The following is a 22,852-nucleotide window of genomic DNA, read 5'->3' as shown; positions in this document are numbered from 1 at the left end:
TATTAACTACTGCAAATAATTGTATATATATATAGAGAGAGAGAGAGTACATTTTAATAAAAGATTACCATATCTAGCACTAAAAATGAAAATAAAGATGCAAAAACAAAGAACGACAGAGTGGGGGAAGCAGAGGACGAGAAAGACAGAAACAGAGAGAGAGAGAGAGAAAGAGGAAAAGACAAGGAGAAGGGGAAGACGGGTTTGGTGGCGTCACACATGACTAGACCCCTGAGACGCCCCCAAGAAGAGGCTTCAGCTGCCAGCTGTCTGTTGCCATGAGAATGAAGTCATCTCCAGCGGCTGAATACTAATGTAATCAATCACCTCCTCCTGTGACACGCATCATCTCAGGTGGATGTGGCTGCCTACCTCCGCCCGCTCCAGTGAGCTTACTGCACACGTTCACACACACTCACACGCTTTCACTGGAACCAAAGGAAGGATTACAGCTGAAAACTTTTGAGGGCATTCTTCCCTTCACTAGTCATTCACCTCCATCAGATCGGCATGATCGCAGTGGTTACTGTTCATAAGACATGAGAAGTGTCGTGGAGTAGATTTCAAAAATGATGTGGAGTCCATGACCGATCTTCTTGGATGAAACAGAAGACTGAATTTGCAGGTGATTAAATATGAATTCGTGTGAACTGAAAGAGTTCCATTGGATAAAGTCCAGACATTGGTCAAAATATGTCTCAGGATGAATGCACAAATAATAATCTCCATAATCTCCAGCAAAATACAATACTTACTAATTCAAACCCTTAATTAATCCATATCCATTTAAATAGTGCAAGAATCATTATATCATCTTGCTTGATTTTTTTTTGTTTTATTGACAATAGTGACTGATACCAAGTTACTTTGGTTTTACAGTAGAAACAATAACTGTAGTTTCTACTGTATTTTTTAGGCACTATGGCATATTTTTGAAACCAAAGCATCCTATATCAAAAGTTGAAATATTTGGTTTGCCAAGATTGCATCTAAGAGATCTAGTTAAATAAACTTAATTTGATGCACTCGTAATTGACTCAATTTCATAAACAAAGACATTGCTTTATATTCCTTTTGGTGTTCTTAGTCTGTTTTTATATTTGACCACCAGATGGCGGCAATATCCCGTAATGTCTCTGAGGCAGTAAACAAAACAGTAGAACTAATCGCATGGCCAGCAATAGGCCTAAACAAAAAAAGTGTAATGATTCAGAATTTCAGATCTCATCAGAAATGCATTTTTGAAAGAACATAGATAAGAATTACATTACTATAAGAAATGGTAGCTTTTACTAATAAAGATTAATGCAGCTAGATTGCTTAATTTTAGCTGAGCTGGAAACAGAATATTATCTTACTTACTGCAAGAGGGCATACTGCATATTGCTTATTATTATTAATTAATTAATATATAAAATAATAATTATAATAACAAGTTAAACAGTATGCATTATCCCATGATAGACAGTTCAAACCGCTATGCCACATTGTTATCACATTTTTATGACCTCTCTAGTTTGTCGCATGATGTGTGGCATTATTGTTGACTCCTATGACAGCGTACTTGTTAATCAATATAAAATGTAATTTACATTTGCATATCCATGTATTATTATTTTAATAATGTTTTAGCCTTTGTGTGATGCATGATTTTTTTTGCATTATGGGAGACTGTATTCCCTGCAGCTATTGCATACGTAAATGTACTAGGTCATTGGGTATTTCCATACATAAAATATGCATAGTTTGCAAAGTGTACACACTTTAGCAGTAGTAAGAGTAGCATGGTAGTATGCTATCCCACACAGTCTGGCTAGTTTTTGGTTTCCTCAAGCACCCGGGTCCTTTATAAACGATTGCATGTTCTTAATTTTGAAGCTAATCATTTAATTACAGACTTGGGACTGAAGAGAGGTTGTCAAGGAGCGCAATCCTGTTAATTAAGCTTTGAATATTAGCGAAAGGCTGAGGTGGCTTGTTAGTTCATTACCCCTTTAGTTATCAGCTGTTTTTAATATCTGCTTAGTGTAGTGACACATATTAGCTGCCGCCTCTATGTGAATGAGGATTAAGGCATACAAATGACTCCCTTAATGATCATACCCCTTTTAAATTAGATATAAACTGTAGAACTGTGATAAATGTAAGTTTAACCATTGAGAGGTTCACCATTATCACTCGGTTGCTCATTTATCTTTGTTGAGTGAATGGCTTAAAGAATAGTGTACTAACATACTACTTTTAATCTATTTCTGCAATTTATCGCATGTATATAGGGATTTGCCCAAATAAGTATACAAGGGCAGGACACTGGACAGAATAATGTATACCACAGTGCATTGTTGGGGTGCTCAATGAAGTGGAAGTGACTATAGACACTCATTATCTGACCTGACTGCTGAACTAAACACAACGGTAGCTGTAACTAAACTGCACTCATATGCAACATGGTGAGATCATTTGACAACAAATGTAGCATACTACAGTCAGAAATGTTTATAATGGAATAATGCATTTGCAGTTCACACTGCACAGTATTCAATATACTGTAAATAGCATTTACAGCATTCAGTATACAGCACATTATACAGTATATGTGAAACAAAAGTTTAGAATTTTTTTTTTTACTTTATGCAAATGAGAAGCGATTTTCGCGAGCGACAACCAATAGGAAAGAAGACTTTCAGTGGAGCTCAGCTCACGTCACCGTCTCGAGTGCAGTGCAGGCAAGACAGAAAGAAAGAGTTTGAGGACGATTGCACTGTTTTATATGATTTGACTGTAACCACATACATGGATAATAAAATGATGTATGGAAAAGAAACTGTCGACAGTCTCAGTGAGTTTAATTCATACATTTAACGTTATAGTTCGAGTGTTGTAATTATATGATGCACGTTAGCACTGCTGCAGTTCATTTTACAATTTCCCCTGCATTACATTGACTATTAGGGACAAGAAAATTGATTACTTGTCAAATTCGAATGACGTTTTTATAATTTGTGACAGTATGAGTGAGTTTAATTTGTTCATTGATCGATCGTTGATCTAGTAAATTATTTAATCCACTGAACACAGCTGTGGAGATATAAAAACACTCTCCCAACAGCATATGGTTTCTTTTTAGCCTTAAGAGTCATTTATTCCCAGTCAAATTAAAATTATAGATCACTTGTGATGGTCTGTTGTATAAATATGGCCAGACGTGCAGTCTACCAATAACACAAGAGCGACAGCACTACGAACGCCCACAAGCGACATCACAGTACAGAGCCTAGCGACACACAGCGACAAAATCGCTGGCGGTGTGAACGGGGCTTAAGTAGTAAGCTAGTATTCTTTTTCAAACACAGCCTTTGGAAAGGTTAAAGCAGCATTATGTCACTTTTGAAATTTTGCTCTCGGGGTCCCCCTACAGCTGGGAAACAGTATTGTCTTCTACTACTGTCGTAAAATCTGTCATGGTTACACTAGGGAATACACGCATGAATTTGTTGACAAGCGATACCCCGAACTCTGCAGAAGGAAGGAGTTCTCACATCTTGGGCAGACTCCAGTGTTGCGTGTGAATGTCTTCATCCCAGTTACATTGGCATATATTTCAGCATGTCATATGAATATAGTTTCATGGGCTTTATTTTTATCAAACGTCAAAAGATCACGTAGCTCACGTTTACAAGCCAGCGTCTTTCTAGTAACGTTAGCCTATTGGCTACTGTTTTACATAATGGATATGTTAATTCAATTCAATGTGTGGTAGATAATAGCCATATCGTCAATATTATAATATCAAGCTACCATAGATGAATTTGCAAATTTGAAAAAGCGATTTCCATAATAGTCTGAGGCAAGAAAAAATAAGTAACAAACATGATCAGCCTGCAGACATTGGATAGTTATCCTGACCAATTATTTTGTCTGTCTAATCATGTATTATTTACTTGCAAAAATGTAGCCCCTACCAAACTCAGTAATCAGTACTTTCACGTCTCGAGCTGGCACGAGCTGCCCGCCCCGGCTCTACGGGAATGCTTGAGTGTGTTAAGCGCCCTCAAAAGAAAGCAATGCAGTCTACATTGAATGCAGCGAGGGGTGAAGCTACACAACACATTACCAACAGTTAACTGATCGCCAGCGCACTCTGTTTCTGACGCTTCACATTTGCTGAAGTCGGGGGACTTAGTTACGTTTTTGTGGAGTAGTGCTATGAACTAATGTTTTAAAAATAGTATTAGTATTAAAAAAATCACTTGTTCGCTCATTTTGGCATACCATTTTGGCGTACCCCAAATATTGTACCTTTAGGAGAGAGGACCTCTTGGATCGGTTACAATTAATTTTATTATTTTGCCACCCTCCCTTTTTCTCTTTCTATTGTCCTCCGACAAAACCTTTGGCTTCTTGGTTTTACTTGCTGCTTCAGCCATGACGCTCTCGCGTCGGAATTTGAGGAAGTGGGGGAAGTGATGTATGCCGTAAAGCAGTCAAATTTTGTAGTTCTTTTTGTGCTCGGGTTCCTACCCGCTCCCTGAAGTTACAGAGTGCCAGTAAAAGTGATACAGACACTGTCGGGCTATGGCAGACCTGTCATTCAACCTATTGTAAGTCGATGTACCATCTCAAGGGTTTTGGAAAAATACTATAAAGGTTGAAAAAGTTACATAGTGCTGCTTTAAGAATACTGTACCAAAAAGTAGTAATCTCTTACCTCAATCTTCGCCCAGACATTGTGGTAGTTCTCTTTGTGCTGAATATCTGCTAGTAGCTGCTGTATCAAGGGTGTGCATTGGAAAACAATCTTTGGTGCAATGGGCCGTCCAGTCGATATGTTTCTTCCCCTGGACTCTGGTGTACTTCGCGCCCCTTCGTCCTCGGACAACAGGTCACTGAGGGGCCCAGACTCTATGCTGTCATCAAGAGAAGGAGCCATGTCGCTCGAGGAGGTAGGTGAAAAGCGCCCGGCTCGGGAGAACTTTTTATAGGGGTGAAGCAAAAGAAGATCGGAGCTGCTCTCCCAATCAGGGTTGACCTCAGTGAGCTCCCAGTCATCCACGTCCTGGATGGACTCTTGCAAGCCTCTTTGCGGTAAAGCCTGAGCAAGGTTTTCCAGCTTCATTGCTAACATTTCTGTCTTTTTCAGCTGGGCTGGAAGAGCGAGGAACTCATCCGAACCATACCAGTGCTCTTTGGGGCTGTCTGAAGCATTAGAGATTTGCAGAGCATTTTGGTTAACAATCCAGAGAGAGCCTGTGGTGGGAGCTTGATCGCCGGGGCTAGAGGACATTTCCCGTGCGTCGTGGTCTGAGACCTCCTCCCCTGAAGATGGCGGTGGGCTGGAAGAGTCACTGTAAGCCTGCTTGGCTTTGGAGTGCATAGTCTTGAAGTTCGTCAAGTGCTTCTGTGTCTGTAATCCCTGCACGGCCTCAGATGAGCGTCTCTCCAGTGGGACTTCACCAGGCACGGATGGTCTCTTGAGAGCCATTCGCAAGTTCATTCCATTCATAGCATGGAGACTCTCGTAGGATTGACTCCCATTGCCTGGATAAACTGATTCCAGCTCCAGCCAGAACTTTGAGCGATCCGGTGTATCCAGAAGAGATGGCGTGCTTCTGCTCAAGTCAGCCTGGTACTGGAGAGGTGAAGGCCTACTGAACCTTGTGTTTCCATCACTCTCCAGGTACATGGGCTTTTTAGGCAGAGGCTGTGTGGGAGAAACATCACTCCTAATGGCACCTTGAAGAGGGCGTTTGGAAAGGGCAAAGCTGCTATCTCCCTGCATTGCTGAATCCGGTATACTTTCTTCTTCGGTGGGGCCACTGATTGTCTCTTGAGGTTCCTGGGTGGAAGTAACAGGTGAAGATGACACCTGGTTCTGTCTAGAGGCTGCAATGTTGAGGAGATCCACACTCTGAAGCAGTTCTGGAAAGTCTTGCTCCAGCTCGGGATAAAGGGAGCGTGGCCCTTGACCTTCTGCGTCTTCAATGGGACTGTAGTCGCTCAGTTCATAAGCAGTAATGCCACAATCGAGGGAGAAGTAGTCCTTACTGCACTTAATGGTCAGCTGGCCAGAGTCATCCACTTCTGTCAAAGCATCCAGCCGAGCCTAAAGATGATCAAGATCACAAAAACAAACAGACTATTAATTTGCAAACTCAAATTTAAAATGTAATCAAATCTATCATGTGTTGAAAGAATTGTTTCGGGATAAAAAGTGCCCTTTGCTGCAAGTGTTTGCTCGGTTTGCCTAGCCCTAGTCTAAATGCCTTTGGTTATGGAGGACCAAACCTATAAAAACTTTAAAAAAGAAAAAAAAAATATGTGAATAAATGTAAAAAAAAATAAATTAAAAAAATTACTATTTATACTTTTATTTTCCTATTTATGTATAATTATATACAGTATTTTCCCACATTTATTTATCTATTCATTTATTTATTTTATGCATTTCTCTATTTCCACTTTTATTTATTTTCACTTTTATTTATGTATATTTGCATTTATGTCTACATTTATTTATTTAGAAATTTATTTATCTATTCATTTATTTATTTATATATTTATTCATTTATTGCTCTGTATGCAAATGCGGCATAATGAGGCATGAGGCATATAATGGGGCGTGTTTTACCTCAGACATAGCAATCGAGCTCAGAGTGGCATAGCTGAAGCTTTGAGGCCACAGTGACACTTTGTGGTGTGACCAAACACTACGCAAGAGGTTTGTGGACGTAACTTCACAGGTGTCACAGAAATTAAATGACTTAGAGATGGACAATATGACCAAAATCTTATATCACAGTTTATGTCCATTAATTTTACTTAGCTATTTAGGCCTACCATACATTGATAGGTCTACTCTTTATTCCGGACATGGCCATAACACATCAGCTGGTCAGGATTTCTAAAATGTCTGGGCACACATGAACAGAATCCGTTGATAAAAGACACTTTTACTATGAAGCGCGTCAAATTATCCACTATTAACCACATTTAATGTCATGCATTGTAGATCTGTTTACAGAAGCTAACTGCATTTTTTATGTATCTTCCAAAACAACGTTGACAGCAACAAACTTTTCCATAAAGAGGTGACATTTCCACTATAAAATGATTTCCTGGGGCATTTTTAAAAACCTTATTAAATAGCAGGCTATATGCGTCATAATGTCACCTATAAGTTTAACTGTTCAATTTAGATAGTTGAAATGACAGACATTTGTCAATGACATTGATAAAATTATACGTTTAAATATGAAACTAAAACAGCCAGTAGGTGTTGCCAAGCCACCGTCTTATCGAGTGAGTTCAATCAATAATTCAGACGATTCGTTCAAATAGACTATATGCATTGCAAGAATAGCAAATAGCACTGTAAGAATCAGTAGTCTACTTGAACGTTGCAGATACATAAATAAAAGTGAAAATAAATAAAAGTGGGAATAAATAAATAAATAAATAAATGTGGGCAAATATATAATTATAAATAAATAGGGAAATACAAGTATAAATAGTCATTTATTTATTTATTTTTAATTTGTATAGGTTTGGTCCTCCTCCATAGCCTAAATGTCTTTGGTGAAGGGTATAGCATATGAGTTTATGGTACACTCCCAACAGAACATTGCGTAACTAAGTTTCTGTCCTAGTGAATTAGTGAGGGATGTGCCCTTAGTAAGGGATGTACCCCGCTTTAGATGGTATAATTCAGATGATGCTTTAGAGATGTATCTGACCTCATCGTGATCCTGGCTGAAGGCTTGCAGTATGTCAGTCTGGCGGGTGTAGTTGCCGTTGGAGTCCTGGAGGCCCTGGAGAAGTCTCTCTTTCAGAACCAACACGGACACTCGCAACTGGTGCCACAGGAGCTGCACGCTACGGATGTCCACTATGATGTTCACAGAGTAGGACAGGAGCTTCAGGGAGAACTCGGTCTCCAACAGCGCGTGGATCTGCTCGACATGATCCGATATGTCTTCACAGATGTCCTATCAGACAGAAAAATGCACAGTCAGACAGTAATCAGATTATGATCTGCAATACTGCGCATGAAATTACACATCATATGATGGCATGGGATTCATACAGATCCTTTAAAATAGGATTTTCCCGGCTACATCATCTTGTACTAAAAGTGCTAAACATTTCCATCAGCAACCTGGAACACACTGGATATTCAAAACGCATTCCTATTAAGAGTTTTTAGATAGATGGAAGACATTGAAAGTTCACACAAATGTTACATATGAATTACAGTTCTAGAGAAAGAGAAAAAAGGACGGAACATCAGTACAGTCATCAGGAATTCTCTAAGAGAAGATCAACGATGCAGAGATTAAAGTACTCAACAGGATATGTCTGAATCATGCACACCAAAGACTGTTATTATGGTCACTAAAAGAAATAGCGCAGATTTCTAGGCCTTACTTCAGTATTAGCATTTAATATTCTTTTGATAAAAGGAACCTCAGTCAAGTCAAGACTACTTGTCATGCACCTACCTTCAACCAGGCACAAGTGAAACAACAACAGTGTTATGCATCCATGCACGAGGAAATGGAGGGATATTTGACTCATTTTCACATGACATGTGAATAATCAAGTGGAGATCTCAGAAGAGCACCAGTAGTTTTCCCTATAAATGACCTCTGACTATGTCCTTCTCTGTTAAGAAAATGACTGCAATAGCGTTCAAAAGTGTGATGCCAGTTAAATTTTTTTGGAGGGGGGCGGGGTTGCAGGAAATTACTTTTATTCAGCAAGAATGCATTATATTAATCATTTACACAAAAATAAAATAATACAAAACAAATTTAGTATAAATAATAATAAAGGTCTCTTAGACACGAAATCAGCATATTAGGATGATTTATCAAGGATCATGTGACACTGACTACGTTTACATGCAGCCAATAACCCGTTCAAAACCAGGATATTAGCAATAACCCGGTCACGAATGGCCATGCAAAAACCATGCTCATATCCCAGATTTTAAAAACCGGGATATTATACCTGGGGTACCCCTTTTCTAACCAGAATTTTGGGTCATGTAAATGAATATCAACATATCCCCAAAGTGATTTGTGTCACTGTAAAAAACATTTTCATGATTTGTTATCACAACATTTTCTCTTTTGTCAAATCAACTTAAATCATTTATTTAGTTCAGATAACTTATTATTTTGAGTTTCTGATGATTACTGTAAATCAATCTCCTTCATTGTATTAACTCACTTTTTCCAGTTCAATCAACTTAAAATTTGAAGGCAACCAGATTACTTAATTTTTTAAGTTAAACCAACAATATTTTTTCTACAGTGGTTCTGCGCATGTTCTATTCGCAAGGAATCTTGGTCTTTTGAGTAGAGAAACTTCTCGGTGCATACAAAAATCCGCATGCAGTATACCTATGATAGCTACGATCGTTATCTGCCCCGAACTACTCATTATATGCGTGCTGCTGCTGTTGTTGTTGTCTTTGGATACAGGAAGAACAACTTGAAATGACGCATATTGCGTCTTAAGGTTGTCTGTACGTCTAGACGCTAACCGCGCGTTGCCGTTTACATCGGGATATTGCAATTCCATCTATACAGGAGAAACTCTCTCTGCTCACGCATGTAAACGGGTTATTCCTATTGTTCCAGAAAACCCGAATAGTGACCATAACCCGAAAATTGGCTGCATGTAAACGTAGTCAGTGAAGAATGGAGTAATGGCTACTGCAAAGCTACAATCACAGAAAATGTTAAATTTTTATAGTATTTTACAGTATTGCTGTTTTTATTGCATTTTATATTAAATAAGAGCAACCTTGGTGATCATAAAAGACTTTTTCCATAAGAGATCATTATCCCAAAACCTATGAAGGGTAGTGTATTCTTGTTGAAAACTGACAGGGGTATTATTTACACAATGCGGTGTAAACTCTTAAAGGTTCTATATGTAATTATTTTTATAAAATGAATCCTTTTTTTATTGCCTGTGTTTGAAGGGGTTGTAATCACACATTGCAACGATCCACTTTTCGGGTTTTGCCATTACTTCTGAAGGCCAATATTCTTATTTATATGCGAGGTCTCCGGGTCGGATTTCCTGCGAAATCCATCAGAAGTGACGTTCATGCGCGCTCCCGAGTCCCGAGCCTCTCTATCCTACAGTCTATCATGCGAACAACGGCACTTCAGCTGACGACATGGAGTCTGATAACCCCCCAAAACGTCCTGCCTCCAGCACAACACAGACTCCAACACAAACTCCACATAAATATTTATATATATAAAAAAAGAAGTTTTATCTGCTCAAGCTCGTCAGGCAAAACGTGAATCTGATCGACTCCGGATGAAAACGCGGATCAACATAGTAAACTCAAGTGAAATAACAAGGTACAACATTACATGAATACAAATTAATGTTCCAGGATAACATTAGTATAACATTTAGTATGTAACTTATTTTATTTACTAGATCTAACGTACTGACTAATGTCGTCATCCCACTACCATATTGTTTATACACATTTCCAGACGCGTTCAGTACAGTATTGTTACTTCCTACGATCTTACTGAAACACTGAAACTGTTCAGTTTAGTTCACTAACCGTTTTCATTATTATATTATACATTCACCTATGTTGACATTGCTGATTGTGAAAGATACACGAATAGTTAGAGAAATGGCTTATGCTTTATAACATCAGATGTCGGCTAAATGCAGTTTATTGTAACATTATGATCATGGAACGAGCACAGAGCATTACTTCAACGTCAAGCTGATAAAAGTAGGCTATTATTGTACCTGCAGTGGGAGTTTACATTAGTTTCCAGCATGTGTGATAATTCCGCGTTGCGTTGACAGTCTCCGTGTGGCTGGTAGTGAATGATTGCTCGCTCTTGAGATTGAGCACGAGCACGAGCACTCTTGTTGCATTCTGAAACATCACCGCTAGAGGTCGCTAAACGGCGCATACAGCACCTTTAACACCTCATCAGTAACATCTAATACTAGTGCATTTTCATTTCTATTTGAGGTCTAGTTTAAACCAGTGTGACTCCACATTCCCTCCAGTTGAGTTAAGCAACAGCTGGCACTATTTAGTAAGATTCACAAAGACCAAAAGGTACTTAAAGGTGCATTGTGTAATATTTAGGAGGATCTGTTGACAGAATTCCAATATCATATACATAACTATGTTTTAGGTGGTGTATAAAGACCTTACATAATGAACTGTTATGTTTTTATTACCTTAGAATGAGCCATTTCTATCTACATACACCGCAGGTCCCCTTACATTGAAATAGCCATTTTGCGCCAACATGTATCTACAGTAGCCCTAAATGGACAAACACGTTTCGTCACTATTGTTCTCCGTGCAAAGAAGCTAGCTAAAGTCAGCAAATAAAACACTGAGACAATGATGAACAAGTAACAATAATATTCGCAAAAACATATCGTTTTACTGAATAATTAAGTAAACATAATTTCTTAATTTATCTTTGTAAAGAAACCTCATTTCTTAACTGGCTACTCTCTGCTGTCTCAGATGACAGACGACGACATCTTTTCCTGTCGGCCACCGTAACTTTTGTTTGGTCGCAATTCACAACCTCACCACTAGGTGCCTCTAAAAATCACACACTGCACCTTTAAGTAGTTCCTTGCAGCATGTGGTTCATCTAATGTGAAAGTCACAGCAGTGAAGAGCACATTTACAGCCGTGGGTCATCGGGTCTAGGGGGCTTTTCTTTTACTGTCACTGTGGTTTAAAATCATAAATCAAGCAGCCATGGGGTGATATTAAAAAGGATAGTTTCAGATGTAACTAATTTTAGAAGGTGAGATCACAAAACAGAATATGATTTAGTTACACTACACAGCAACTGCACATTTACAGTGACCCCAAAAAAAGTACTTGAAGAATGTCACTGCATTAGATAACAAATCCATATGAAGTCAGATGCCAATTTACATTTTTCACTCAAGTGACACAATCAGATTTGCATTTTTCAAAGTGTACATTAAGTACACTTTAAAACACTGTTTGTGTCCACTGTATGTGGTTGGGTCATGTCATGTTCCCTTCCCCCAGCCTGTCAGTCGGAATGGCGGTTCAGCTGCTAGGAAACTCGGACAGTTGCCTCATCTCATCCAAACTTAAACACACTGTCATTTACAAAAACCTTTAATTCTGAGGGTATAAAAAGGAAATTTCCTTTTGAAACAATTTGCCACTTTGACATCATTGTAACTGCATCATTAATCAAATTAGAAATAATTCTCAAAATAAATATTTGGACACTTTTACACACTTTAGTCACACTTAAAAATATCAGAATTTCATTGCATTAAATACAAAATATAAAATAAGTGGCAACTGCAAACAAATTTCACTTTTTTAAGCCACTTTTCTAAAAAAGTAACTTTTTTTTCTTTTTTTACACCAATGTGTTGTAGAATATTCCATTTTAATGAACATTTGGTTTTTCACAGAAATGTAAATATTTATTTTGTTTCTTTGTATTTTTTCACCAAATTTTTTTGCAGGTCTTTTAGGAATAAATATTTGTTGTAAAAACCTTAATTTATTTATGTTTCATATTAATAAATAAAAACAAATATTATAATAAAAACAAAAAAATTCTGTTTCTGTTTTTGTATTTCTTGGTGATATATCACATTATAACATATATAATTGTCTCAAAAAGTGTATTGTCAATGCATCCACATTGTAGCTGAGAATCTATAAAAATCCAAAAATATGTCTCTCTTTACTCTGCTATGAAAATTGACCATCCCTTAAGCCAAAATATCAACATAGTGCCAGCTGGACTTAAAAACCTTTAGACTTTAAAGGGTTAATACTATTAAGAATAAGCAAGTTCCACAACTTTAGGACACTTTCTAGTTATCATTTTTTGTACATTTTGAACAATATATTTAGAACCTTATAAAACGGAACTTTGTGAAATATGTGTGTTTGTGGTATACTGTATCTTTTTCAAATAAAAGCCCTTTGTTTTGACATTCTGTTAAATAACACTTGAGCTGCATGATTAATCATTAAAAGATCGCGATCTCGATTCAAACACTTTCTGAATGACAGCGACTCGGCTGTGTCTATTAAACCATTGACAAATACGATCACAGCTAACATTCAAATCTGTGTTCACGCTGTGGCTGAGACTGAGAAGCCGGTTGTCATGAATAGGTTTGAAATGGTTTCTTTTCAACCACACAGAATCATTATTTCAATTACAAATACTAAAATGATCACAGAAGTACTGATAAGTACGGATAAAAGTTTAAAGTTCGGATATAAATACTGATGTCTATGGTAGCGATCAAAATGAAAGTAAATTGACGGATCAGATTTAAAGATAGCATCAATTACAATGTTACACCAATAGGTATAATTCATGAATAATTCATTCAAGAGATTCGTAAAAAAAAAAAAAAAAAAAGCTGATTCATCCAGTAATGAAACAAGTTTACAAAATTTCTGGATATTAAAGGAACTGGTTTCAATAGGCCAATTTAAACTCTTGCTCAAATGTTTGGAAATGAGTTCTATGGTTTGTGAATGTTTTTAAATAGTCTGATGAAATTGTCTGTAATGTACTGAATTGTTGTGATCTGTGCCGCTGTCTTGGCCAGGACTCCCTTGAAAAATCTCAATGGGATTTTCCTGGTTAAATAAAGATTAAATAAAATAATAAAAAGGGAAGTATTTATGAGTTCAAGTCATTCAAACGGATTTCTTTTTAAACATTTCAAATAGACTGCAGCAATTCACATTTTGTCAGAACCTCTAGTAAATTACATGTTATTTTGTTTAGTTGTCAATTCAGAATCGTAATCTCTATTTGAAACAAAAAAATATATACTATTATATACTATATAATACAAATACATGTATACATTTTAAATTGTGGCTTAAGTATCCAAATACTTCTTGGCCTCACTTTTGTTTTTTAATTGTTCAGTAAATATAAAACCTGTGAAAGTGTCAGAACCTAAAAAGCACAGAGACAATCGAGACTGAGAGAGAATATAGTTCACAGGAGCATTTATGGGGCACGGCAGACATGCCCAAACAACTGCGGCTCGATGTCAACACAGCAACACCGGCAGCATCTTTGATACGGTGCCGTCCACTCCCTAAAATAACACGGCACCGCTGAATGTAGGTCAGACATGTAGCAGGTCCCACACACTCCTGCCTCGCTGGCTCAAAAACAAACAGTGGAGTGCAAGCTGACCAAATTACAGTCCACAGATCATCTGCAGCACACATACTGTAATACACCATACATATTAAAGAACATGTGAACCTTTTGGTCTAGTTATGTCTTCTAATTGATTCTTATTGGTCAATTTCAGCATTATAATGGCCACAAAAGTGTTTAATTGTCAAAGTCTCACTTTCTTACAGCTGTGCAGGTTTAATGTCTCGCATATATCACTCCATGGTGTTGTTTTCCCTCACGCAATACAATAATTTAAGCTCAATCACTGTTATAAAATAAAGTCTGGGTTTATTTTTATATACTAACATCACCTTCATGTACATTGATGTACACTGCCGGTCAAATGTTTGGCATAAGAACTTTTTTTTATTATTATTCAGGATGCATTAAATTGATTAACATTTATAATGTTACAAAAGATTTCTATTTCAAAGAAATATTATTCTTTTGAACAAGAATTATTAAAAAATGATTCATGGTTTGCAAAAAAAAAAAATATTAAGCAGCAAAACTGTTGTCAACATAATTGATAATACAAAGTAATGTTTCTTGAGCAGCAAATCATCATATTACAGTGATTTCTGAAGGATCATGTGACACTGACGACTGCAGTAATGATGCTGAATACAGATTTGCATCAAAGATATAAATTACATTTATACGCAGATGTTTGAATGCGAGCTTACCATGATATTAACAAAGGTACTCTAAGGAGCTAAAAGTAACATGGTACTTTTTGTTATCAGTGGAGATAAAGGCCAGTGAAAGTGTGTGTATATACGGGCCAGAGCTGCCCTCTCAACACCATATGATCTTTGACGACACTAGCAGCACATTGACACTCCCACGTAAACTAACTTTCATTCAAAGCCTCTTCCTTTTCTAAATTCAAAATAATGCAAACATTTTCCTTCCAATCCAATTTAATTCTCATCTGTTTCAATCCACAACCACACCAAACACAAAGCCAGCATAATCAATTATCCACACAAGAAAACGCAGCCACTCAACTTCACATCCGAACAATATTTCAAACAATCTCGGCAATGTCAAGCTGTCAGAGACTTCCTTTTAGAAGCATACTTGAGCGTGTCAGTTGATCCGTCCTCTTACCTGCACACCGGCTGAGGTAAAACACGCTGAATGAAAGAGAATGAAGATTCGTTTAGTGTGCTCGGCGCGTGTCAGATCCGATGTCAGATGTGACAGCTCTGAGTGCTCGTGCTGTCTGATATGTTGTCGTTCTCTCTCTGTATCTCTTGCTCACTCACTTCACTGGCCCATTTCTTCCATTCTGTCTTTCTCTCTGGAGGAGGGGCTGTCTCACCACACCGAGGGGCTATTTTGGGACTTGACCTCTCCCTCCCTCCAGCAGCCCTCCTGCTGGCCTCACTTTGTCTGCCCCACCAGCATGGGCAGCTGCTGCGGGGGGTATTACACAGGGGTTTGAGGGGTAAAAACGCTAAGGTCACAGCACACACACGGGCTTCCACATTAGCACCATCAACAAGGCTAGAACAAAGTAAAATAGAGTCTACATGTGAAAAGTGGCAAGATTTTGTTTTATTTATGGCTGTGTTAAGGATTTACACACTAAAATGTAGTCACCTTTGGCTTGCTTAGTTGGAGACACTTATAGGGGTGATGAACTGAGAAATCAAATTTTCCTTGAGCTTTTGACATCTAAGAGGTCATCATATTATAAGAATATCCTGTAAGTATCAGAACTGAAAACGTCTTTGTTAGTCCAATAAAAGCTTTATTGACACCAGACTCAGCAAACGACTCGTTTTTTAAAGTGGGGAACTATGACGTCAAAGAGGATAAAACACCACCCCCGCATGAAGATCAACGCCTACTTCAACACAACCGGTTTAGCCCCGCCCACCGATTCGCACATTACACGCATAGCTAAATAACATAGATGCCTACCTTGTGTGATGACAAACCGGATCGAGCTACCGAGCAATAAATATTGTGCCGCGCCTGGTTGTGGAAGAAGACAGTCGCTGCATAAGCTTCCTCTGGATTCCAATAGGACTGCATGAATAAACTTTATTTTTAATGACGTTCCAGCTGATGAGGGTAAAACATCATCCGTCTATTCGCTTCATTTTACTGAGGATTGTTTTGTAAACAAGACTGGATTTGCAGAGCGATTAAGAGTAAAGAACGGTGCTGTGCCGTCTATATTGGATCTGACAGGAATTGTTCAACACACGGACTCTGGGTCGAACATGAATGGGCGAATCATTCCGGTTACCATTTTACAACATTGGACATTTTCAAAACAATTTCCCCCAAGTGCATCGACGGGTGAGTTGAAACTCATTATAATACGCAAAACTGTTATCCACTCACAGCAGTGGGCGTTTACTTCCAAGTCTTCAGTGCGAGACGCCCATAAAAACCAAGCGTTTTTCAGCTAGGCTCAAAACTAGGGTATGAAAATAGCCTATTACTTATTCATTTTGATGTTTTTGAATGCAAAAACCAAGCGAACATCATAAGTCGACCTCAGACAACAATATAATAACAAAAGCCAGTTCATGACCCCTTTAATATTCAGCAATTTAATTGATTTGACTGCAGTGACTGAACATTAAATTGGATGAATAGTGAATAGTGGCACTGTTATCTTGCAGTTGCTTTATAGCATAATTTTAATTAGTCTCCTATTTAATAAAGTTAACATCATTAAACTTCTTAAAATTACTGCTTTGAAAGCAATTCTATTGTTTAGAGAGCTTTAAAATAAAGCACTTTGTAAGAACAATGTGTCGATCACAGCAGATTTCAAGCAAATGCACCACAAACATGAAAATTTGCAATTCTGACCTATGAATTTGAAACACTGAATCTGATTTAAATGAAAAACTTAGCAAATGCAACATATTCTCTTGATGTAAAAACAGAGTATGCTGTACTGACACACAATTCCCTTACAATATAATGTGCCATGGTAAAAAAAAAAAAACGGATTTAAAACATTACCATGAATGTAACACCATGATCCTTTCTACAAATATGTTACCCGTACATTGTGTGTGTTCAAAAGTCTGTTGTCAATAAGACTTTTTTTTAAAGCTACACTGTGTGATTTTTACCCCCATCTAGCGGTGAAAAGGTATATGACCATCCAGTGAATATCAGTTTCTGTTCCTCTCAATTCCGATTTCGTTTTAACTCCTACGGTGGCCAATGTAGTCCAAGATTAACATGGCTTCCAGTTCGACCTCGTCCATGAGTGTTAACTCAAACGTAAACGTGAAAGGTGAAGCTTGAATTAACTGGTATGTCCCTCTTTGGCTAATGTACTTTCAAGATGGCGGGTCAACATGGCGACCGCCATTAGAACCCCTTACCCGTATGTATTTTCAATGGAATATTATACACTCATGAGAATTCTTTATTACTTGAACGAACTAAATATACATTAATGAGCACATATATTTTTTTGACACATATATTAAGTGTTTTTAGCTAAGAATAAACTAAAAGAGTTACACAGTGTATCTTTAAGAAATTAATACTTTTATTCTATGAGGATGGATTATGGTAAATTGTTTAAAAGTGACAGTGAAAGACATTCAAAATAATGCTAAAGATTTCTATTACAAACAAATGCTATTATTTTGGACTTTCTATATTTATCAAAAAATACTTGAAAAATCAGCATATAAGATTGATTTCTGAAAGATCATGTGACACTGAAGACTAATGTAATGATGATGCAAATTCAGCTTAGATCACAGGAATAAATTAGAGTTTAAAATGTATTAAATAGAAAAGTAATTTTGAATTGTAATAATATTTCACAAAATTATTGTTTTTACTGTATTTCTGCTTAAATTAACCCTTGGTGAGCACTTCTTTCAGTTTTTTTTTTTTTTTTTTAATCCTACAGACACCAAATTTTTTTAAACTATAGGTCAAAATACAATGGTATCCCCCTTTAATATAAAAGTAGCCTGGTTCCACTACAATACAAAAACAGAATCTCAATTCTTAATTAAAGGGTTAGTTCATCCAAAATGTACTCACTCATGTTGTTCCAAACCTCTATGAGTTTCTTTCTTCTGTTGAACACAAGAGAAAATATTGTGAGTTGGTAACCAGACATGGTAGTCATTGACTTCCATAGTATTTTTTGTTCTTACTATGGAAGTCAATGGATACCGTCATCTGTCTGGTTGGAGCAATACAGGTTTGGAACAACTTGAGGGTGAGTAAGTAATGACAAACTGTTCATTTTTAGGCGAACTATTAACTAACAAACAGACCTGTATTTGCATTCTGCCAGATAGATTTAATCATGGCAAATAGTGGTAAATGGAGCTGGGAGTACTACAATCAAAGTATTCCATGAACAAGCATGCATAAAACAGGAAATGTGCAGATCTTGCATGGACCTCGTTTCATCACACTGTACACACCATTCCCTCTCTGTAGAGGAGACTGGATTGTCTGAATTCTCCACATTACTTAGATTACATCACTCGAAATAAACATCCACACGAAATGATCTGGTCTCAACTGGATAAAAATACAGACGTGAGAAACTTGTGTGTGTGTGTGTAAATCACATCACTGTGTCATGACAACTGGTAAAATTCTATTACATGCTATTAGTGCATATGCATGTGTGCTTTATTATTAGTGTGTGAGTGTGTGTGTGTGAATACTTGTCATACTGGACATCTGATCTGTGGAATAAGGGTGTGTCTGCATTAGTGGTGTGCTGCAGACATTATTCTGTGTGCTGATCTCATCTGGGAATGAGGACATCACAGCTGATCTACTGCCAGTCTCCACATACTACACTCAACTGCTACTGCAAAACACACAGAACGACTTCTGTACAATCCATCCATCTATCCATCCATCTATCCATCCATCTATCAATGACAGTTCTCTCATGATTGCATGTTAGTGACGCCATCCTTTGGTCAACAATGACACCAATGTTCTTAAATATGACATATAAAGGCTATTTTATATAAAACAATATTTTTTTATATTATCTAGATGTTAAAAAATAACTTTAATGTTGTTTGTAAATTTACTTTCCCGATATACTAAATGTCTAAACAGTTCAACTTAAAACCCTTAACCTTGAACGTTTTTCAGAGTGTAAATTATTCATTGTATTTTAACTGATCAAATGTTTAATGTATTATTTGTAATATAGTCCTAATTCATGCAACCGACAAGTAAACAAATAGGTGTTCATAATTAAATTACGTTGAGTCAGTAAGATTTGGGCAGCAATTATTTTTTAGTATTCTTTGAACAGAAAATTTTGAAACAGAAATGTATTCTTTTTTTAATCTAATAATAATTTATTTATTTAAAAAAATAAAACTATATACCTATATACGCCTGTATGCATGTACTATATAACTATGTATACATTTTATATTTATATATATGTATACATTTATACATTATATATATACACACACACTTTGTTTTAACCCAGACTAGATTGGTACATCATCTCCACAAGATGGCACTGTTTGTTTGAAAGTCAAAGTAAAAATACCATACAGCATATAAACACCATGCCACTAGATGCTGACTAATTGGTGTTTTAAGAGGAAGAGACATGTGACTGTGGATGGAAAGGATATTTCATTCATCTGTAATTGCCTCATACTTACATATTTTTAAAAAATCCTCCTGAAAGCTGTCAGATATATTTCCCAGCGTTCATATAACACACTCAAAGCTCCATTCTGAGAGAAGTTCTGGAGTCACAGCAAACATGATGAACAATTAGGACTGTGCAAAGATTAATTGTGATTAATCACATCCAAAATAAAAGTTTCTATTTACATAATATATGTGTGTGTGCTGTGTATAATTTTTTTGTATATATAAATACATAAGCATGCATGTATATATTTAAGAATTATTTGCCCGTAAATACTATATATATATATATAAATACATAATCTATATATACAGTGGTGTGAATAAGTTGACACCCATGCTGAAGTTGCCTAAAAAGAGGAATACAAAATCATCTTTTGGATGTTGAGGACAACCTTTAAGGACACAAATTTTCTTTGTGAATAAATAATATATCATAAATAAATAAATGTTTTTCCTTAAAATACAGGGTGCATAAGTCAGGGCACCCCTATGTTAAATTTCCATAGAGTCAGGCAGATTTTTATTTTTAAAAGCCAGTTATTTCATAGATCCAGGATAATATGCATCCTGATAAAGTTCCCTTGGCCTTTGGAATTAAAATATCCCCACATCATCACACACCTTCCACCATGCCTTTAAATTGGCATGGGGTACTTTCCATAAGATCATCTTTAAATGCAAATCAAACCAGCTATTGGGCTAACTGAAGTAAAACCATGCCAATCTAGGCATGGTGGAAGGTGTGTGACCTTGTGGGGTATGTGGGGATATTTTAATTCCAAAGGCCAAGGAAACTTTATCAGGATGCATATTATCCTGGATCCATGAAATAACTGGCTTTTAAAAATAAAAATCTTCCTGACTCTATGGGAATTTAACATAGGGGTGCCCTGACTTATGCACCCTGTATTTTAAGGAAAAACATTTATTTATTTATGATACATTATTCATTCACAAAGAAAATTTGTGTCCTTAAAGGTTGGAGTTTTCCTCATTTTTCTAATTAAGGCATTAAGATCAACATCCAAAAGATGATTTTTTTATTCCTCTTTTTAGGCAACTTTAGCATTGGTGTCAATACTTATTCACACCACTGTATATATATATATATATATATATATATATATATATATATATATGTATATATATGTATATATATATATATATATATATATATATATGTATATATATATATATATATGAATAACACATTTTTTAAATATATACATGCATGTGTGTGTATTTATATATGCAAAATAATTATACAAAGCACACACAGATATATTATGTAAATAGAAACTTTTATTTTGGATGCAATTAATCGCAATTAATCTTTGCACAGCCCTATGAAGAATCAGAGGTCTCAGTATGAAGCTCAGAGTTAGACTGAGTGTGAGTCACTAGTGTGGGAGTATCAGTCAGTGCTGAGCTCTGTGGCCTCTCATGGAGAAACAGATGTGTGCTGCCCGGACTGACTCATTGTCTGCTGACACTGAACACAAAGACTTCAGTCACCCCCTCAGAATAACCCTGGATTCAGCAAGAAACACACACAGAATTCTTCACAACAACAATGCATCAACAGAAACTCCACAAAAGCAGAAGAAAAAGGTGCTTGACCAACCAAAGGAAATGCAGCTTCTCAGACTGGCTGTAAAAAAAACTAACAGCAGACAAATAGATAAAAGTAATGATAGAGGAAAAAGAGAAAACCAGCAGGTCACGTTCCAGAGATGGTGACATAAGTTCAGTTAAAGGATTGATTCCTGTAGCACATTAATAATGCACAGTCTCCGCTGAGAGAAACAATGACGCAGCCGGTTTCCTTTTTACTTTCACTTATTTAAAGCTAAAGTGTGTTGCTTTTTGAGGTTAAAACACTTCCATCTCAGTTTCAAAACATGTCTGGGTTTATCTGAATGGCTCTCATATGTTTAAGCAGATCCACTGGCTGTCTGATTCTCCCTCATGAAAGATATCGAGAGGGTAAACGTCTAATTAAAGTCAGCTGAGCACGCTGTTCTGAAGATGAAATGAGAACACAACTGAAAAACAGTGATGTTACAGAAACGGTGTTATGTAATGGTTTCTTGATTCATCTGAAAGCAGAGCAGAGGGATTCGTCTGTGAGAGAAACACTGAAACTCTCACTATAATCGCATCGTCCTCATCACCGTCACACACTTGATGTGGAGTGTTGTTACTACAGTGCATTAGACCGGGGTTTCCATGGGGATCACAAGTTGATCAAAGAAAATAATAACTAAAAACATTTTTTTTAATAAAAAAATTAATTAATTAATAAATAATCAAAATCAAACAAACATTTTCTTTAACATATGTTGTATTGTTTATTTATCTGATTGTCATGTGACCATTAACCAACATCAGAGAGCAGTAAACATATGTTTTTGAAATATTAATTTAAAATCTCAAGGAGTATTAATAATAATAATACGTTTATTTTTTTATAGCACCTTTCAAGAATCCAAGGTCGCTTCACAATAAAACAAACAGTTGACAATCAAACAAGCAGAAATGCAGATGGAGACAACAAATAACTACAAATAAATAACATGAGAAGTCATAGAATCAGAGAAAACATCAATTTCGATAGAGTAAACATATAACATAAATACTGAAAAATTGGAAGACAGAGAAGTATTAGAAAATGATTAATTACTGAGCAGGATGAATAGATGAGTTTTAAGTTGAGATTTAAAGGTCTGGTCCCGGTTCCCATATGATGCTAACTCTTAGCGCGCTAAGGAGACTCGAAAGATATCCAACCAAAGTTGTTTATGTTCCTAAGTGTGTTCCCCGAAGTGTCCCTTAGGACGCTTCTTAACACACTGCTTCTTACGTTCAACGTTGCGTTACAAAGGTGCTGTCCCAAGTGAAGGTGCTGAATTAGTTGGTATCGATTGCTCGGGAATCGATTTTCCACTTCA

The 22,852-nt window shown here is 36.7% G+C and overlaps 1 protein-coding gene across 3 annotated transcripts in view; it reads right to left on the bottom strand.

Moving 5' to 3' along the window:
- Positions 1-22,852, bottom strand: part of akap6 (A-kinase anchoring protein 6) — a 194,284-nt gene that overhangs the window by 144,183 nt on the left and 27,249 nt on the right. For all 3 annotated transcript variants that reach the window (XM_089120155.1, XM_039681812.2, XM_089120154.1), the window contains exons 3-4: positions 7,734-7,985; positions 4,709-6,103 (exon numbers count right to left, since the gene is read on the bottom strand). In XM_089120155.1, the coding sequence (XP_088976281.1) occupies positions 4,709-6,103; positions 7,734-7,985 (1,647 nt within the window). The remainder of the gene's footprint in view (positions 1-4,708; positions 6,104-7,733; positions 7,986-22,852) is intronic.

Source organism: Pimephales promelas, chromosome 15 (assembly GCF_988280905.1).
Source record: "Pimephales promelas chromosome 15, fPimPro1.hap1.1, whole genome shotgun sequence".
NCBI lineage: Eukaryota > Metazoa > Chordata > Actinopteri > Cypriniformes > Leuciscidae > Pimephales > Pimephales promelas.
Note: the sequence above shows the minus strand (reverse complement) of the source record. Positions and strands in the feature narration are given on the sequence as shown.